General features: G+C 33.4%; 2 protein-coding genes across 2 annotated transcripts; one reads left to right on the forward strand and one right to left on the reverse strand.

The window, feature by feature from the left end:
- Positions 1–919: 919 nt before the first annotated feature.
- LOC134228367 (zinc finger CCCH domain-containing protein 13-like) lies at positions 920–5,771 on the reverse strand. The gene is made up of 12 exons (XM_062710029.1): positions 5,584–5,771; positions 4,969–5,148; positions 4,604–4,789; positions 3,725–4,288; positions 3,544–3,597; positions 3,262–3,402; positions 2,948–3,018; positions 2,676–2,735; positions 2,463–2,530; positions 1,977–2,217; positions 1,317–1,391; positions 920–1,103 (listed from the first exon to the last, which is right to left on the reverse strand). The coding sequence occupies exons 1-12, from the start codon at positions 5,625–5,627 to the stop codon at positions 973–975; spliced, it is 1,815 nt and encodes a 604-aa protein (XP_062566013.1). The 5' UTR covers positions 5,628–5,771; the 3' UTR covers positions 920–972.
- A 2,774-nt stretch (positions 5,772–8,545) lies between these two features.
- Positions 8,546–11,315, forward strand: LOC134283492 (MRN complex-interacting protein-like). The gene is made up of 4 exons (XM_062765947.1): positions 8,546–8,805; positions 9,840–10,037; positions 10,316–10,491; positions 10,614–11,315. Exons 1-4 carry the CDS (start codon positions 8,683–8,685, stop codon positions 11,278–11,280), a joined length of 1,164 nt encoding a protein of 387 aa, XP_062621931.1. The 5' UTR covers positions 8,546–8,682; the 3' UTR covers positions 11,281–11,315.
- The last annotated feature ends 6,200 nt before the right edge of the window (positions 11,316–17,515 follow it).

A 17,515-nucleotide genomic window follows, 5' to 3' on the forward strand; every position in this document is an offset into this window, starting at 1 on the left:
CACTCAAGCTGTCACAAGCAAACTTAAAAACAATTATATATATATTATAGCACTTGACAGTATTCACAGATATAATACAATGAAGCAAAACGCCTTGAATTTTAGCTTTATTCATTGATATCTCACATGACTATGTATATATTGTACAGGTTTCCATTGTCAAGTTACAAATTACATTAAACATTGGAAATCTACTTCCTTGAACATGTTTGATTCTGGCACACATCTGTAAAATCATAAGCTGGATAAAACTTGCTGGTCTCTTGTAACACAGCTGTCAAGTCCAATCAAATTCATACATACATTTAAAAAATATATATTTACATCATTATACACAAACATTGTGGGAACAATGTGTTGCAAACTTGTAGCTGTTTTTCATTTACAACTGCCTGACAAACAAACTATGTCGACTGAAACAAACAGCTACAACATGTTGAAGGGATCCAATCACTGATTCAGAAGTACTTTGATCATCCCCTGTCACACTGTCAATGATGGAAATGTTGAGAACACATTATGGAATTTAGAGAGACTCAATCAGAAGTTTCAGTGTAATTATTCTTGTTCTTTGGTAAATGATTTGTTGAATATGATACCGATAGAAACTTTTTGCTTAAAGAAGTACTGTGTAATGGGTACAGGGTATGAGGTTTAAAAATTGTTAATCTGGTAAATGATTTCTTTGTGATACAGCTGTAGTGGTACTCGCATGGTGCAATGGGAATGATTATTTATGTGATAGTGGTACTTAAATGGTAAAATGGTACTGACTGCTCATGTGTTATTGTTGTTGTTCTTGTGTGGTAGTGGTACTTGTGTGGTAAATTGGTACTGATTGCTTGTTATGGTATTGTTGTGTTTATGTGTTAATGGTACTGGTGTGGTACATTTGTAAAGGTACTGATTGCTTGTATGTGGTAGTGGTACTTGTGTGGTAACTTTGTACTTTTTGCTATGGTATTGTTGTGTCTATGTGGTAGTACTGGTGGGCTTGTTATCATCATGTGACTTGTCCTCTGCTTTCATCTCCTCTTTGTCTTCCTTCTCTATGGTATCATACAAGTCGTGTTTCCAGGTGTCCAAATCTCGTGAACGTTTGTCTATAAATTTTATAAAAAGGATTAGAGTGAATAAGAAAAAATTGTTATCATTAGACAGAGCGCAATGTCTTTTGTCTATATCAATGATAATTTGTTACATTAAATGCCGATCTAGATTACATGTATACAATATGAAATCTGAAAATTTAAAGAGAAAAACTAATACAAGTAAAAGAGAGTAGAATCATATAAAACACGGTATCTTTATTTTACCTGACTTATAATGAAATCCATATTTTTTGTTGTAATTGTCATCTCCCTCTTCAGGATAGTCATGTGAACGTTTATCTGCAAGAAAAAATCAAAGGGACCATACAAAAGTACAATGTACAGTAAAACTCGGTTATAACGAAGTCACAGGGACCTATGAAATTACTTCGCTATATCCGTAATTCGTTATACCCGTATAAGAAATTCATTAAATTTATATAGCTGGGGATCCAAGATGACTTCGCTATATCCGTAAATTCGCTATATCCGTGTTCGTGCTAAACGAGTTTTGCTGTACGTATATTCTTCCAATACAGTCCTAATAAATTATCCAGTGAAGTATACTACAATGAATACATAACATTCTGAATCAAAAAATAATACATCATTGTGTAAATGAAAATATTCCATTATTTTAAACTTTATGAATGTTTTGACATAACTGAAAAACAATATTCAACATTTGATTTTTAAACTTTCAGAAATATATTGATTTGAAAGACAGAGAAATAATAGGAAACATAGTTTATGAACTAAATTAAATTTTTTTTTTGCAGTTTTATATTATTTCTAAATCTCAGATAATATCTAACTATTACATAAATTCAGAAAATTGGAAGATTCCCTCAGAAATTAAGAGAGTAAAATCACCAAGACTTGTACCTGATTTATAATAGGAATCATATTTTTTGACATAGTCATCATCCCCATCCTTATCAGAGGAGTAGTAATTAGAAGTGGGCCTGTAGTTACTGTTGTAGTTACTGTAGCCCCGCCCCCTGAATCTGCCCCTAAATCCTCGCCCTCTGTACCCTCCTCTGAACGGCCTCCGAAATCGTCCGCGGAATCCCCGAGAATTATTAAATCTTCCTCTTGAACTGGAATCACCTTCTCTGTTATCATGCTGAATTAAAAAATCAGAGTTAGTTTGTGAGATTCAGATTTTCAGTCTTATCAAACTTGCAATAAACAATACAAGAATTTTGTAAGATCCAGGGGGAAAAATTACAATGTAAAGCAGTTACTGTGTATTCATAACATTTCAAATCTATTCATTCAATTAATGTTTCCTAAATCATAGATGTTATACTTTTCATTCTGGCCCTTAAAGTCCTGGCGTCGGGCAATGCTGTCCAAAACCTTACTTACCTCAAAATACATTGGATTCTTGGGTATCATTTCTGGATTTTCCTTCCATGCTTCAAATTTGTATTTCCCTGAAATAATATCCAGGATGGAGATAAGTTTTGACAAAAACACAAATATAAGTAGACCCCCAAACTTGAAGAAATCAGCATCTCATCACCCAATTGAGGAAGACATAATAAGCCTTCCAAAAATAATTCTGAATATTTGACTAACCAGGTCTGTTTTTAAAATCTGGCAGTTCCTCAGAATCAGACTTCTTTCCTAACCTTTCATCTGCAATAACAGTGTACTGCTAAAACAATATCTGTACAATATCTCATGATATTCACCAATTGTGATTATGAAAAGAGAATAACCCCTTTTAACAATCATCCTTTGCCTTTTCCTTTTATGGACAATTACTGAATCATCCAATAAGTATTAAAAAATGGAATTTAGTGTTAATATTTATGCATAACTTCCTTTTTTACGAGCATATATATTACCCAGTGATCTCTTTCTATCTCTGTCTGAGTGCTCCCGTCCTGAGCCTTTCCTTCTGTCTTCTAACTTCCTCCTGCAATCAAAAAATGACACAATCAGAAACAAAGACTGCATGGTTACAAAGCTCACAACTGATCTTATGTTTATTTTCTTTTTTTACAATTGTGATTCAATTTATATGATTACTAAAATTCTTCAACTATAATTAATGTGCAACAGTCAAATCTGAATATACTGGATAATATGAGAGTCATCAATTCCTTCATAATTGTCTTTTTCTAAAGTAGTCTCAAACATTCACAAGACTGTGATCTACCTTGCATCAAAAGAGTCATCATCATCATGTTTCCGTTTCATCAAATTATGACGTAAATCATTCGGGTTAATGCTTTTACTGTCGTACCCTTCCGATTCCTGGAAAATTTTCTCATACCTGGGATCAGGCTTAGGATTTAATCTGTGTATGGACAAGGAATTGATCATGAGTTCATAAAAAAACAAAGTCAAACAATTATGCATGTTTTCCATGTTAGCCCATGCATCTACATATCCAGTTGCTAACCTGAATTCCCACACTACATTCAGTACACTTATTTACCTGACTTTGGGCTCTCTAGGTCGGTCTGCAGATCGCACTGTCCTCGTGTCCTCTCTGTTGTAATAATTACTTTGTTTTATTTCAAAATACATTTTTTGTATAAAAAAATTTTAATTTGCCAGAAGGTGAATTTCTAATTTGATTAAATGAGTATCAATAAAGGTGAAATTTCAACTTATACCTGTCAGGTGAGTACCTGCTACCAGAACGGTTGGATTTCTTGTGATCATCTGATGGAACGACACTTATAGTTCTCTTCTCATCATAAATTTGCTCATCTAAAATATTATCTAGGCCAAAAATCTTAATTTCCTCACGATCAAAAATAGGTTTCTTTCCTTCATCTCTTCTACGCAACATAACAAAACTATACATGTCAATATTTCTAACAACAGGCTTATTTGGAGTGTTGCGTAGATTAGGGCCAGTGCGATGGATCCCAATGGTGATGTTTTCATCAATTCTGACTGGCCCTACAAAGTCCGAGTCAATAGTTTCGAATCTCTCAGATAAAAGTGGCCTCCTGGAACTAGGGGGAGCCACCGTCACTGTTCCTATGACACCAGGGGGCAGTGCTGAATGAGTGTTGTCAGGTGACAGATCCCGATAGGATTTGAATCCTCCAACACCCAGGGAGGATGAAGGTTTACTGAAGGGGTCCTCAAGGGAAACAGGAAAGGTTGACGTCTCAGGGCGTCCCAGTGATGATAGTCCTACCTTAAAGGAATCTCTTCTCTTTTCATCCCTGCACAAAGACAACAATACATGTTATTAATTGTAAGAGAATATTTGTAAAACTTGATGCAGAAACCTCAACCTGACTATATATAGTTTAAATGTTGTAATTTCTTTTTAAATACTTGAAAATCAACCAATAAGAAATTGCTACAATACAAATTTTTCTTACATTATTTACATTTTATTTTCTCAAACAAAATATTACATGTGTACTAAGAGTCTAAATCATTCTAAAAATATGAATTTACATTAAAGACTTCTCCATTTCACTGCAGTATCATTTTATCAAATAATAATAAAACAACCATGCCACTTTACTTACAAACTTAGGGGTCGCAATCCCCTCCCTGATACTTCGGGGGACTTTCTCCTTGGTGACCGGGAACGAGACCTTTTCTTTGGCGATGGTGAACGAGATCTAGAATAACGATGGCCTGAATCTTTTCTGTATGGAGACCTGTCACGTTTTTCAAATGGAGACCTGTCACGTTTTTCATATGTAGGTTTTCTGTTGTTAAAAAAAAATTAAAACATGATATTATCATAAAATAAATATAACAACTTGAATAATTTCAACAAGTTCTAATAATCAAAAAGTGTCAAAATCATAATTTTAACATAGAAAAAGGAATTCTACAGTTCATTGAAAATCCCATTTGTTGAACAAAAATATATTGTAAGCATCACCTTCCATAAGGCACATTGTGTCCTCCTCCTCTACCTCTGCTAAATCCTGAGGATCTGTGTTTTGGAGAAAATTGTTTTTTCCCTCTGTACTTTGGGGAGAATGACCTTGACCTTCTTGGAGATCTTGATCCTCTAGGTGATCTTGACCTTTTCCTTCTGTCATAGCGTTTCTCCGGTGTCCTGCAAAGAGGATACAATGTCAGATACAATGTCATATTAGACTTAACAGATGTAAACAACTGACTAGTACTCAGTATGCGACAATTCCTAACTCTGAATTCTATGACATTTAGTGCATGTCAGCTTCAGATATAGGTAGATTAAGCTATTGATAGGTTTAAATACCTAGATAGCTATATTTAGCTATATAGGTGGATCTAGTGATTTTCCTGGACCTGTTACTCTTATCAGGATGTGCATTATTGAAATGAAAGTAGAACACTTTAATAAACTTTTAAATAAATTTTAAAATATCAAACACACATGCTATATTTATCTTCTAAAATGCAAATTGAAGACTTTTACATTTTATTACCACCTTATTATTACAAGTTTCTCCCTCTGTGGAACTTGAACTGAGGAAATTCGATATTATTGAGCATGAACATATTTTACCTTCTATAGCCTCTTCTCGGCGAATATGACTTTTCCCTTGGCATGCCTAATGTTCATATAAATACGGTGACTAAGTGATTTACCAAATGATGATTCGCAATATTTTCAAATAATGAAAATTCCAATTTCAGCTGAAATGGAAAGTAATGGAGGGGTAGTCGATACAAATTAACTCGTTCAATAGTAATTCTTACCTTCACTTAATATTCAAATATTCTCATTACTTTATCCCATTATTCTGGTAGAAGTATAGTAATATAAACATATACTTAAATAATCTATGTATATAATCAAATAAATAAAACATGCTAAATACGTAAATAATTTTAATTAAACGACGACTCATTTTTAGAACGACATAGCTGATAAAAGAAAAGATGGAGGGATTTTCAATTTCAGATAAATAATAAAATATTTATCATGATAAAATTTATGTAATATAGGTATTATTAATGAATTCTGGGTAATAAGAATTTTTTTTGATATGTCTATGTGTTATTGAAATAATTACTATGTATAATTTTCTTTATTTAATGTTAGATATGTAGGTATGGTATACACAAAATTAAACTTAAGCAGTTATGAGGTACAGTAGGCCTATCTATGGCACGCCAAATTCACAAAAAAGAGCTTAACATATATAGTTTCAAAGTCAATAAACTAGGTTCATCGGTTGTAAACTATAATTTACGGACTTTAAACTATAGTTAACAACATTAATCTCTTATTTTTAATAATCTGTAAACTATAGTTAACGTGATAATCTATATGTTTCAGAACCGTAAACTATACTTAACATTGAACATGTTGAAAACAATCATTTGCGATTGCAAAACATAGATTACCATTGGCATGCCACTGGTACAGTTTTTTGCACAATTTGTAATTTTTGTGGTTCACAGCTTTTAACTATAGTTAACGATCTGATAAATATAATTTCACGATTTGTGAAACAAAATCACATAAAAATCATATCAAACAGTTAAATTCACAATTTTAAAGTGTGTTTATAGACGTGAATCTATGTTTATCAACAAAATCTATTGTTAACGTTTTAATATGTTGACGGTGCGACCGTTAGAGCGAGCGCAAACTCTTCTATTGTTTTAATTTATGTGTCAACTTAGAAGACAAACCGCATCGTGACATTTGGTATTACCAACGTTTCCATTGGACGTCACATGACGTAACATTTGTAAGTTACAAATGCCAAGAAAAAACTGAACAGTGCTGAAAGTTAATGAAAAAAGTTACGTTTACAATTAATCTTCAATATGTATCCATTTAATCAAAGCAAACTTTTTGTTGCAAAACATTTGCTGTATCTGATAAAGAACGCAACTTTGCTAAGTGATGCACTTTTAACTATAGTTAACGCGGCAAAAAAATTTCAAGAATGAATGTGCAGTAGTCCGAATTTTCTCTTCGCCCAGGCATTGTAAATTATAGTTTCGCAGTTACGAGCGTCTATGTTTATCAACAAAATCTATTGTTAACGTTTTATTACAGACATGTAAACTTAGACTAGCATTCGTAAACTATAGTTAACAACCGTTAAATATAGTTTTACAGATGAAAACTATAGTTAACAAATTGTTAACTATAGTTCACGGTTTGTAAACTATAGTTTACAGTCGATAAACCTAGTTTATCAACTGTGAAACTATGTTTAGCTTATTTTTGTGAATTTTGTGTGCCATACCTATCAATGCTATCATGGTGCTATTCATGCAAGTGTAACAAGGAACATTTGTCTCTGGTGACATTGATGTAACACTGTGATCTAATGCATTGATTAACACGAGTGACGAATAAAAAATTTAGCTGTTTAGTAAACATGGAAGTAGACCAAATTTGTTTGATGCAAGAGTATACTTAAATTTAAGTCTCCAGAGTACAAATTCAACTAATTGACAAGAGATTTCCTCATGATATAACTTAGATAGAATGTTCTATTGTTAAAATGTTATTGTCTAACGGACCGGGTTGTCTCAAGACACAGTTAGATTATTCTAACAAGTATAACTAGATAACAAAGTTAAAATGGTGGTGATTATAAAATAGCCGAAAACATTTGATAATAGATGCATATCATCTGCATGTGAATTGTATGTCTCTCAGTTGATTCAATATGCAAGAACAAAATGCTATATCTGAAGGTAGGCAAGCTATTGACAAACATGTTGATGAGACAAGGATATCAATAGTCCCATTTGAAATAAATTTTGCAAGTTTTATAGTTGATACTACATTGTATATACAATGACCTTGTAAGCAAATGCAAAAATCACGTTAATTCACTCATGTAATATGACACAATTGTACCGTAAAATCTGCAATTTGTACTCCATTCTGCAAGTTCTTTGAAATTTTATCGTTAATTTTATTTGAAATGTCCAAACAATTGAGAGATTGTAGTGACATCAGAGAGGGGACGGGTTTCTTTTTCCAATATTCCATTAAGTTTTACCCCTTGAAAAAAACAGACATAGATCTAGGAAATATTTAAATGAACTACTAAGAAATAAATAAAATGCATTCAGAGACCTAGTTTTTAAAGGTCAAAAAAGATTGATAGGCTGGGTATTGGCCAGAGATTTCGTACTGCAATATATTGCGATATTTCAAAATGTATCATGTAATGAAAATAACATGGCATTTTCTTATTATTATTAACATTAATTTGCAGGTAGAATGTACATAACTATGAAAAGTAACCAAAAGGGAAAAAATCTTGTTGCTTTTATCAAAGTTCTGATCTAAAATATATCCATAAAACAGCTCCTGTCATACTTTTTGGCTTAATAACAAACCTTTCTTACATTTATTTTTATATTCAATGATAAAATTCCTTAGTCTTAGCATTTTGCCAATATATCAATATTTCTCATTATTCATAGTACATGTATTAACCTTTCCATGGATTTTAATATTTTTGATCTAGGTAACCTTTGGTATTGACCTTGACCTTTGAGTTTGACCCACTTTTGTTTTAAAGAAAACTTGAACCTTGGACATAACTTCTCAATCATAATAAATTTAAAATATTTAAAATTGATTATTTTTTTTAGGGTTGACATGTACCAATTATCCTGAAAGATGCCTCAAGAATTCCACGTCCTACAGTGCTACAGTTGTTCCACATTTCAAGTACATCAAGTGAAAAAGTCCAGTAACAAGTGGAACTGTAAACTTTGTGGAGAGAAGCAATCCATCAAGAAAGTAAGAGAGTCTATCTGGAGAGTATGGATATTTAGTATATCATCTGTAGATATAACCTTATAGAAAATCAAGTGTTCTATTGAAATCACTGGATCACACAACATACTGTAAAAGTCATAACCATTAAGGTTAATGCTACATTCATTTAGTACAAGCACAGATATTGCAAAGAACTTTATTCGGTAATAACCAATATTTGCCTCCCAAATCAAACTTTGATGGAGATATATTTAATTAAGTTCTTAAACAGGGGAGTATATGCTGACTTCAAAGCACCGAATATTTTCATAAGTAATGACGCCATATGTAGGTAATGACGTCACAAACATGAGGTAAATTTCTGCTTTTTATGAATCTTACAGAAAAATGTACATATAATATTTTGAGTAAGCGCATGTGTGTTCAGGATTAATATTTTGATATAATGTGTAGAATGATAATATCAATGAAATATGTCAATAGTAAGAGAGCTCTATAAATTTTAAAGCTAAAATTGTTGAAATTTTGTATTTCATCTTTCTGAAAAATATATGAAATCGGACTAGTTTGTTCATAAAAACAAAAATTGTGAATACACTGCTTTGACACTATAATATTTTCTGATAATTTACATTTCTCTTACAATTTATTGAATTCAGCACATTTCAGGAAGTTTTCAAAATTTGACTTTTGTGGGGGCAAATATATGCAATATACCGCATATAGTTCTTTACAGATAAACTAAAGTGAAGATTACTTTGATCTCATTCTTATAAATTTTATGAATTAAGATTGTTCAATAATCAGTGTTAAATAGAAATAATAAACTAAAATGTAGCGAATGTAATTTCACAGGTCCCAGCAACTATATTATAAACCCATTTTTTATGTATTTCCCTTGTGTAACTTATTTTTTTTGTCAAAAGTAGTATTCACTAAGAAAAAATACATTTTTCAAGATGTTTTCAATTGTACAGTCTCATCAAACACTCTGAGGAATCATTCCTGATTTTTTTGCGATATCTGAGTTTAATCTACATTTTGTCACATTGTAGGTTTTTGGCAGAGGGAGTGGTGCTGACTGTAGACAGCATGTACAGAGACTGAATACTCTCAGACAGCAGCAGGAAGTAGCAGTGGTAGACAGTGCTTATCAGGATGTAGCAGTGGCAGTCAGTGCTTATCAGGATGTAGCAGTGGTAGACAGTTCTTATCAGGGTTTCTCAGGGGATAAGGGTCCAGACAGTGAAGAGGTCAGGTTTTCTTGTAGCACTAGTCTGTAGTCCTGTCTGTCTAAATTTGGGATGGGTTTAGTCTTTTGGATTCAAGAAAATACCGGTAAAATGACTAATATGACTCTTCAAATGGAAAGGATTTGAAGTGGCTGATATTTTACAAAGAAGTGGAAAAATCTTGTATTTATTTTAAGAAGTTTGAAGCTAAAAACATGTATTGATATGAGTTACCAATAGTAAAATCATTATTTTTAAATCAAAAAGGGGGTAATAATGAACATGGATTAAAATTGTGATTGACACAGAGTCAGGACATTCCTCAACACAACTCTGGCAGTAAGTGGAGTCAGTATGTGGAGGAAGCTCATGAAGACTCCACCGCGGAATACCCACAACCTGAGGAGGAGCTGTATACCACAGATGGGAACCAATTTTATTGCCCCAAAAAGAGAAAAAGAGACTATGGAAAAAGGTAAAATTTTAACTTTTGGTATTATTTTTTAACAGTGTCTCCTGGGAATAAATTTTAAATATACCCTTATGTAATAAAATTGCAAAGATTGTCAAATCTTACTCTCTTACCTTCAAATTTAGTTGTAGCTACAACAACAAAAGACAGATTTATCAAAGAGATGATGCCGATTTTTCAAGTAAGAGGACATGGAAAGGACAAAAAGAGAATCTGCAATATGGTTATGATACAGACTACAGTACATGTAATACCCAGCCTAATCATAACTTTAGCCAACCAAAATCCTACACATCTGATCCAAATAATTATGGACCAAATGGAACAAAGTCATCATTACAGAATACAGCCAATTGTAATGAAGGAAGCTTATTCTCAATTGCCAACAGAGACAATGTGGCAGGATTTGAAGGGTTTGAGACATTGAAAACAATTAATCAAAACCAAATTTCTGCTTGTGCTACAAATTCTGAACCAAAACCTCAGAACACTCCAAAGACTAAAAGCTCTTCTCTGTCCAGTAACAGAGGAAGTAAAGGATCTAAGTGGGACCAGTTTCTTGCCGAGGGGAGTGATGAAGATTCAGAGGATACTGAAGAAACGTCAGTAGAGAGTTCCCAGGTTGTCCAGTCACTTATCAAAGAGCCAGCAAGGTTACACAGCAAAGTGCAGGAAACTGGAAGTGTAATCATGTCAAGCAACTGTGAATACTACAAGTCTGTTACTGTGACAGGAAGTGAAATAGGAATGTTTTCTGTAGGAGATCTTGAGGATTCTGACTTTGATGTATGAATATATTGTATTGACCATTAAAAAGTTAAAGCAAAGAAAGCAATAAAAATAATTTGATCGTGTTTTTTTTTCTATTCAACATGCATTGAAATTCTTAAGACCTTGCTCTGAAGGTTTCATATACTGCCATAGGTCCCAAAATATTAGCAGTAAATTAATTATTACATAGATTCTGGAGAAAGACCACTCACAAAATAAAATTTCTTGTTTTCATTTTAAAAATTGCTGGAATAGATGTAAAACAAGATAAACAGTGCATCAATAAATTGAAGTACTTATGATTTGACACATTCTAGTCATTCTGTGATACCTCGTACAATGGAATCTACAGTTATGATCAAATCAAATGTCCATACAAATGATACTAAATGACTTTCCTGGAGATTACTTTCTCACACTGTAACCCAGTCTGGTTCAGACAACACAAGCTGAGTCAGATTGGGTTCACAGAGTGTCCAAGGATAAATAGTGATGTGACCTTCATCCAAGTACTAGATGAGGTCATAGTCTTAATAGATCTTATTTTAATTTTTGTCTCAGTAGTGTTCCCTCCTTTTAACCCTATCTGGCTAACACCACCATGTTAAAAGTGTATGCAGTTACTTTGAACTACCAGGTAATTTTCAAGGTCAGAGGTTAAGGTAACAAAAACAAAAGGCCCAGGGGCCACATCGCTCACCTGAGCTATGAAAATGCACAAATCAGATCAGAATTGAAAGTTTACTTGGGGGTGGGGGAAGGTTTAAATCTTTAATACATGAGGATGCTTACATGTCAATATGACTTAACACAGCCTTTCTGTTATTGAGATTTTTCCCTTTATTTTCCTATGTAAAACTTTGATCCACCATTGAGACCCTTCCCTACCCTTGGAGGTTATGATTTGAACAAATTTAATTCTACACTACCTGAGGATGATTCCATATAGATATCACTAATCATGGCTTTGCTATTCTTTAGAAAATATTTTTAAAAATATATTTAAATGTAAAACTTGGATCCCCCATTGTGGCCCCACCCTATCCCTTGGGGGTTATGATTTGAACAAACTAGAATCTACAGTATCTGAGCATGCTTCCATAAAAATATCACTCATCATGGCTTTGCAGTACTTGAGAAGAAACTTTTTAAAGATTTCCCTATATATTCCAATGTAAAACTTTGATCAGCCATTGTGGCCCTACCTTACCCCGGGGGCCATGATTTGAACAAACTTTAATGTACACTCTCTGAGGATGATTCAACATGAGTTTCATCTTTCCTGTCCCTATGGATCTTGAGAAAAAGATTTTTCCTATATATTCCTATGTAAAATTTTGATTGGCCATTGTGGCTCCACCCTTGCACCGGGGGCCATGATTTGAACAAACTTGAATGTACACTATCTGAAGATGATTCAACATGAGTTTCATCCTTCCTGTCCCAATGGTTCTTGAGAAGAACATTTTTAAAGATTTTTCCTATATATTCCTATGTAAAAATTTGATCAGCCATTGTGGTCCCACCCTTGCCCTGGGGGTCCTGATTTGAACAAACTTGAATGTTCCACTTGAGTTTCATCTTTCCTTGAGAAGAAGATTTTTTTTAAAAATGCCATTAATTTTTCACTAATTCATAGGGATGAGTCAATTTTTTTCATCTTTCCTGGCCCAGTAAAAGTGTAAATAAATATGAACAAGTAAATTGATGAAGTAAAACATTTTTTTTTTTAAATGTCATTTAATACAACATTTATTTTTCAATTTATTTATCAGATAAACACAAGAAATATATTCGTAAGTGGTTCATGGTGTTTTTGCTTAAAAAAATAAACTACTCCGTAATTGTACTGTAACTCTTTGTTGCATTTGACGAAGAAGGCATGGAACTTGACCCCGATTTACGATTTTCATTTGATTTTATAGTATAAATTTGAAGCCTTTGCCGTCTGGCATGTAATGAAACACAACCATATCAACAGTCGCGCGTGTAATATCAAGGAAATACTTTGATTTGACAAAATTATCTAATTTATTTAATTATAACAGACCCTAAAAGATGTTCAGTGAAAACAAATAATTAAAGAAAATTAGAAGACAGCCGAAGGTGAGAAAAGCCTGGTAACAGTGTCACGATAATTACTGTATAAACACTGCCAAAGGCGATAAGTCATTTGAAGAAACCCTAATTACTGTATGTACAAGTGCAAAATTTTACCTTTTAAAACAGATTGTTTAATTCATTAATAAATAAGCTTAGAAATATTCAAAAATATACATCCGAGTAACCGAGTACCGATTTTAGTAGACGGTTAAACGGACATCCCTACTAATTCAAATTTTGGAAGAAGGCGTGGCCCTTCAGAACAAACTTGAATCCTCTTTACCCAAGGATACTTTGTAGCCTGAAATTGGCTGGTTCTTAAGAAGAAGATGAAAATGTGAAAAATTTACAACAACGACAACAATGACGACGGCAACGACAGACAATGGACAAAATGATCACAGTATTTTTTTTTTTTTGGAAGCATGTACATGTACACTCTCTCATTTTGGACCAGTTTTGCAAATATCTTGGTCTGCATTAATTTTGTAGTTAAAAGTCATCCTTAAGACAAGACACTGTCTTGATCACATAATGTTTCCATGGCCCATTTCAACTCGCATATTCCTTACTTTCTTAAATTTTTAATGCATATGAAGTGATCAACCTTGTACCCAACTAATTTACCACAGCAAGTTTTGTCCTTTTCTTTTGTATCATTCTGTGGCTTTTTAAAGAAAATATTTCCATTGACTTTTTTCTCGTTTTTTTTTTGGGGGGGGGGGATAACGTTTTAAAATTATGGTATGCTTTTTGAACAGGCAATAATAAGTTGACATTTTTCCATATTTGCGAAAATCGGTCCTCTGCTTGTAATATGCTTTTTTGTAACTTTCAAGGTCAGCGCTTCGAATACTGCTTGCAGCAGAGGAATGGCTGTTTTGCAAATTACTTAAAAGTTGCATAAGTACGCAAAATATTCCGTTCTTAACTAATAGAGATGACAATTACATTTAAAGGATAATAACCGCTCGGACATTTTAAGAAATTATAAACACCAAATTAATGACCGCTTATCTGGCCTTATCTCGACCGTTCTGACGCTCTAGACACTTTATCTCTTCTATAAAACAAGTCAGAGAAAGGCACCTTAATTAAAAATCTTCCCTTTGAAGTTCACTGTGTCCAGAAAATCAGCCAGGTATTTCTAAATTCTTGCAATTCTTTCAGAGTATCTGCTAAATATATTTTCTGAGTGAAAAATTACTTAGTAATAGAAGTCATGTGCTTGATATTAATTATTTTCACTTTTATGTTCCTTTTTTATATTCAATCAAAAATCTTCAAATGATAATCAGAAAAAAATCTTCAATATTTAGATACATCAAAAAACGTGAGCAACATTTTATTTAAAATTAGTAACATACAAAGATTTCGTTTTCAGTTCAGTTTTGTATGGAATCCGGATAGGGCCACGCACTTCACTATCGCACCATCGAATATATACGCATAGTTACATGTGTAACGATGAAGGATGATGCGATAGCGCGATCTTTTGGCGCGATTCGATAGTGAATATCGCTTCATGTCTACGTGAGCAACATTTTATTTAAAATAATCGCATTAACCATCGTTCATCGATTTCGCACTGTCGCGCCATAGCATCATCGTCATCGCGCTATCGCACCATCACTTCATCGCTATCGCACCATCGCCTCATCGTCATCGCATTATTTTTTAAACCTCGATGGTGGGATGATGCGATAGTGAAGTGCGTGGCCCTATCCGGATTCCATAGTTTTGATCGCATTCTTTCTTTACATAAGTTACATGTTAAAGTTGGATGCAATTTCAAATGAAACTGCCTTTTAAAAAAATATTTCAATGACAACGGAAAATTTTTAATTGCTCCTTTGTAGAAAATGATAGTAAAGGTTTTTCTTGGTGTCCTGATGACGTCACTGGCCGTAGAGATGATTCTCAGCTGCAGGTCCAGCTACCAAAATAGTCACTACAGTCAGTGCTACTGCGCATGCGACGACAACCTGTTTAATCCATGTATCAAGAACTGTAGTGTTACATACACAGACCACACACATCTGAACCATTGCAACATAAGATGTCACGACAAACTAGCGCATTGTCTTCATGTCTGCAACCATCCCGAGGTTATTGGCTAATCAAAGATGATTACACGCAATGTTATAACCGATATCGGTTTTCAAAGATTTATAAAATATTGTTGGGGAATCTTTTTTGTTATTTTGTTTCCATCTTTAATTTAAAAGTGAAAGTGTTGTTTTTCATCATGGGAACAAAGGATCCACATTACTAATAGGTAATTTATCGCACGATGACATAGACCTTCATAAAAGTGGTGAATACGTCAGGCGAGCTAAGTAGTCACAAGGCATATGTTTTGCAATGGTAGGAGAAAGTGATTGAAAAGCGAGACAAAAAAAAATGGGCATATTGGCATTAACTTTCAATTTCGGCAGAAATAAAGTTCGGTATAATACTTGAATATTTTTTTCATTTTTTTGACATGATTATTCATAAATATTTTACGATATAAAAGTTGAAAATGACTTAAATAAAAAAAAAATGCATTAATGAAAAGAATAAAAATTACAACCAAATGGCACAAAATTAAATTATAAAGTGATTTTTAACGAAGATGACATCCAAATAAATTCCATTTAATCGGTGAAACCATTCCATTGGGAGCTTACCTCATGTAATTCTGTAAATGACGATAGATAAGTACATATAGGTCTACCCCCTCTGTGCTATAAAATGAAATAAAATAAAGTTATTTTATAGTATAGAGAAGGGTAGACCTATATATACTTATCTTTCGTCATTTACAGAATTACATGGGGAGCGCCTTTGATTATAATGTCCATCTACGGGTCAAGATCTGAACAAATCTATACTGTCTGAAGATGCATCAATTTCAATACGATTAATCGGGGCGTTGTTATTTTTACGAAGATCTTTAAACTACTTATTACTCTAGATCTGTAAAAAATTAAGTTTTCATAATGGCAAAACCCTTCCCCGGGGTTCATAATTTGAACAAACTCACTACTCTGCTCGTGGTTACTGCTGTTCTTCAATATTTTCAAAGGATTTTCCCCTCTACATCATGTACATTTCTAAGTGAAAACGTGATTTCAAATTGTGGTCCTACTCTATACCAATGAGGGCATAATTTGAACAAATTTCTTCTAGATCAATATGGCTTAGCATGGTATAGTTATCCTTGAGAGTTTTTCCTTTTATACTCAATGTTACACTATGATCCCATTGTGGCACCACCTTGTCCACAGAATGTCAAGGGTTCTTGAGAAGATTCATAAAAGACCGATGCCACTAAAATTTTACTATTTCTTTAATATTCTCTTTGAAAGAGGACGCGGCCCTTTATTTGAACATTAAACTTGAGTCTTTTGTCTATGAATACTTTCACAGGCACTTGGGGTATGGACCCCCTTTTCCATTTTTTTCTCTTTAAATCTGGGATCAGTAACTTTTCCTCTATTTTGTATTCTAAAATACATGCACTAAATGTTATACAGTATTAAAAATGTAACCCTTTTGTCTCTATAAGCTGTTTTTAAATACATAGTTTTTGACTGATACATAAAAAGAGAGAAGCCTTCTCTCTTTTTATGTATCAGTCAAAAGCGATATACTAGTATTTAAAAACAGCTTATAGAGACAACAGCTTTTATAGACGGCCACGTTTCACGCTAAAGTGGCCTTGCAAAGACTATCCTGCAAAAGATGAGGTGGGAAGACAACATCCCTTAGTGGACTGGACTGAGCCTCGCATAAACCCAGAGAGCGACAGAAAGCAGAGATTTATGGATAAAAGTGGTGGATAGGTCTTCGAAGGTGCCCCAACGACATCCACGGAAGTCAAGGGATAGGTGAAGGGTGAAGGTGAATAGAGACAAAAGGGTTACACTACTGATAACATATAGTGCATATTAGAATACAAAAATAGGAAAAAGGTTACTTGATCCCAGATTTAAAAAATAGAAAAAGGGGGGGGGGGCATACCCCAAGTGCCTGTGGATGCTTTATGGCAATTTTGGTTAAAAACTAGTCTAGCGGTTTTGGAGAAGGAATCAAAATTATGTGACATTTAGAGATTGAAGAATAAATGAGAAAAACTGTGAGTAGAAAAGCTCACTTTGGGTTTTCA

Source organism: Saccostrea cucullata, unplaced genomic scaffold (genome assembly GCF_032062105.1).
Source record: "Saccostrea cucullata isolate Sc308-1 unplaced genomic scaffold, CSIRO_AGI_Scuc_v1 ctg146, whole genome shotgun sequence".
Lineage (NCBI taxonomy): Eukaryota > Metazoa > Mollusca > Bivalvia > Ostreida > Ostreidae > Saccostrea > Saccostrea cuccullata.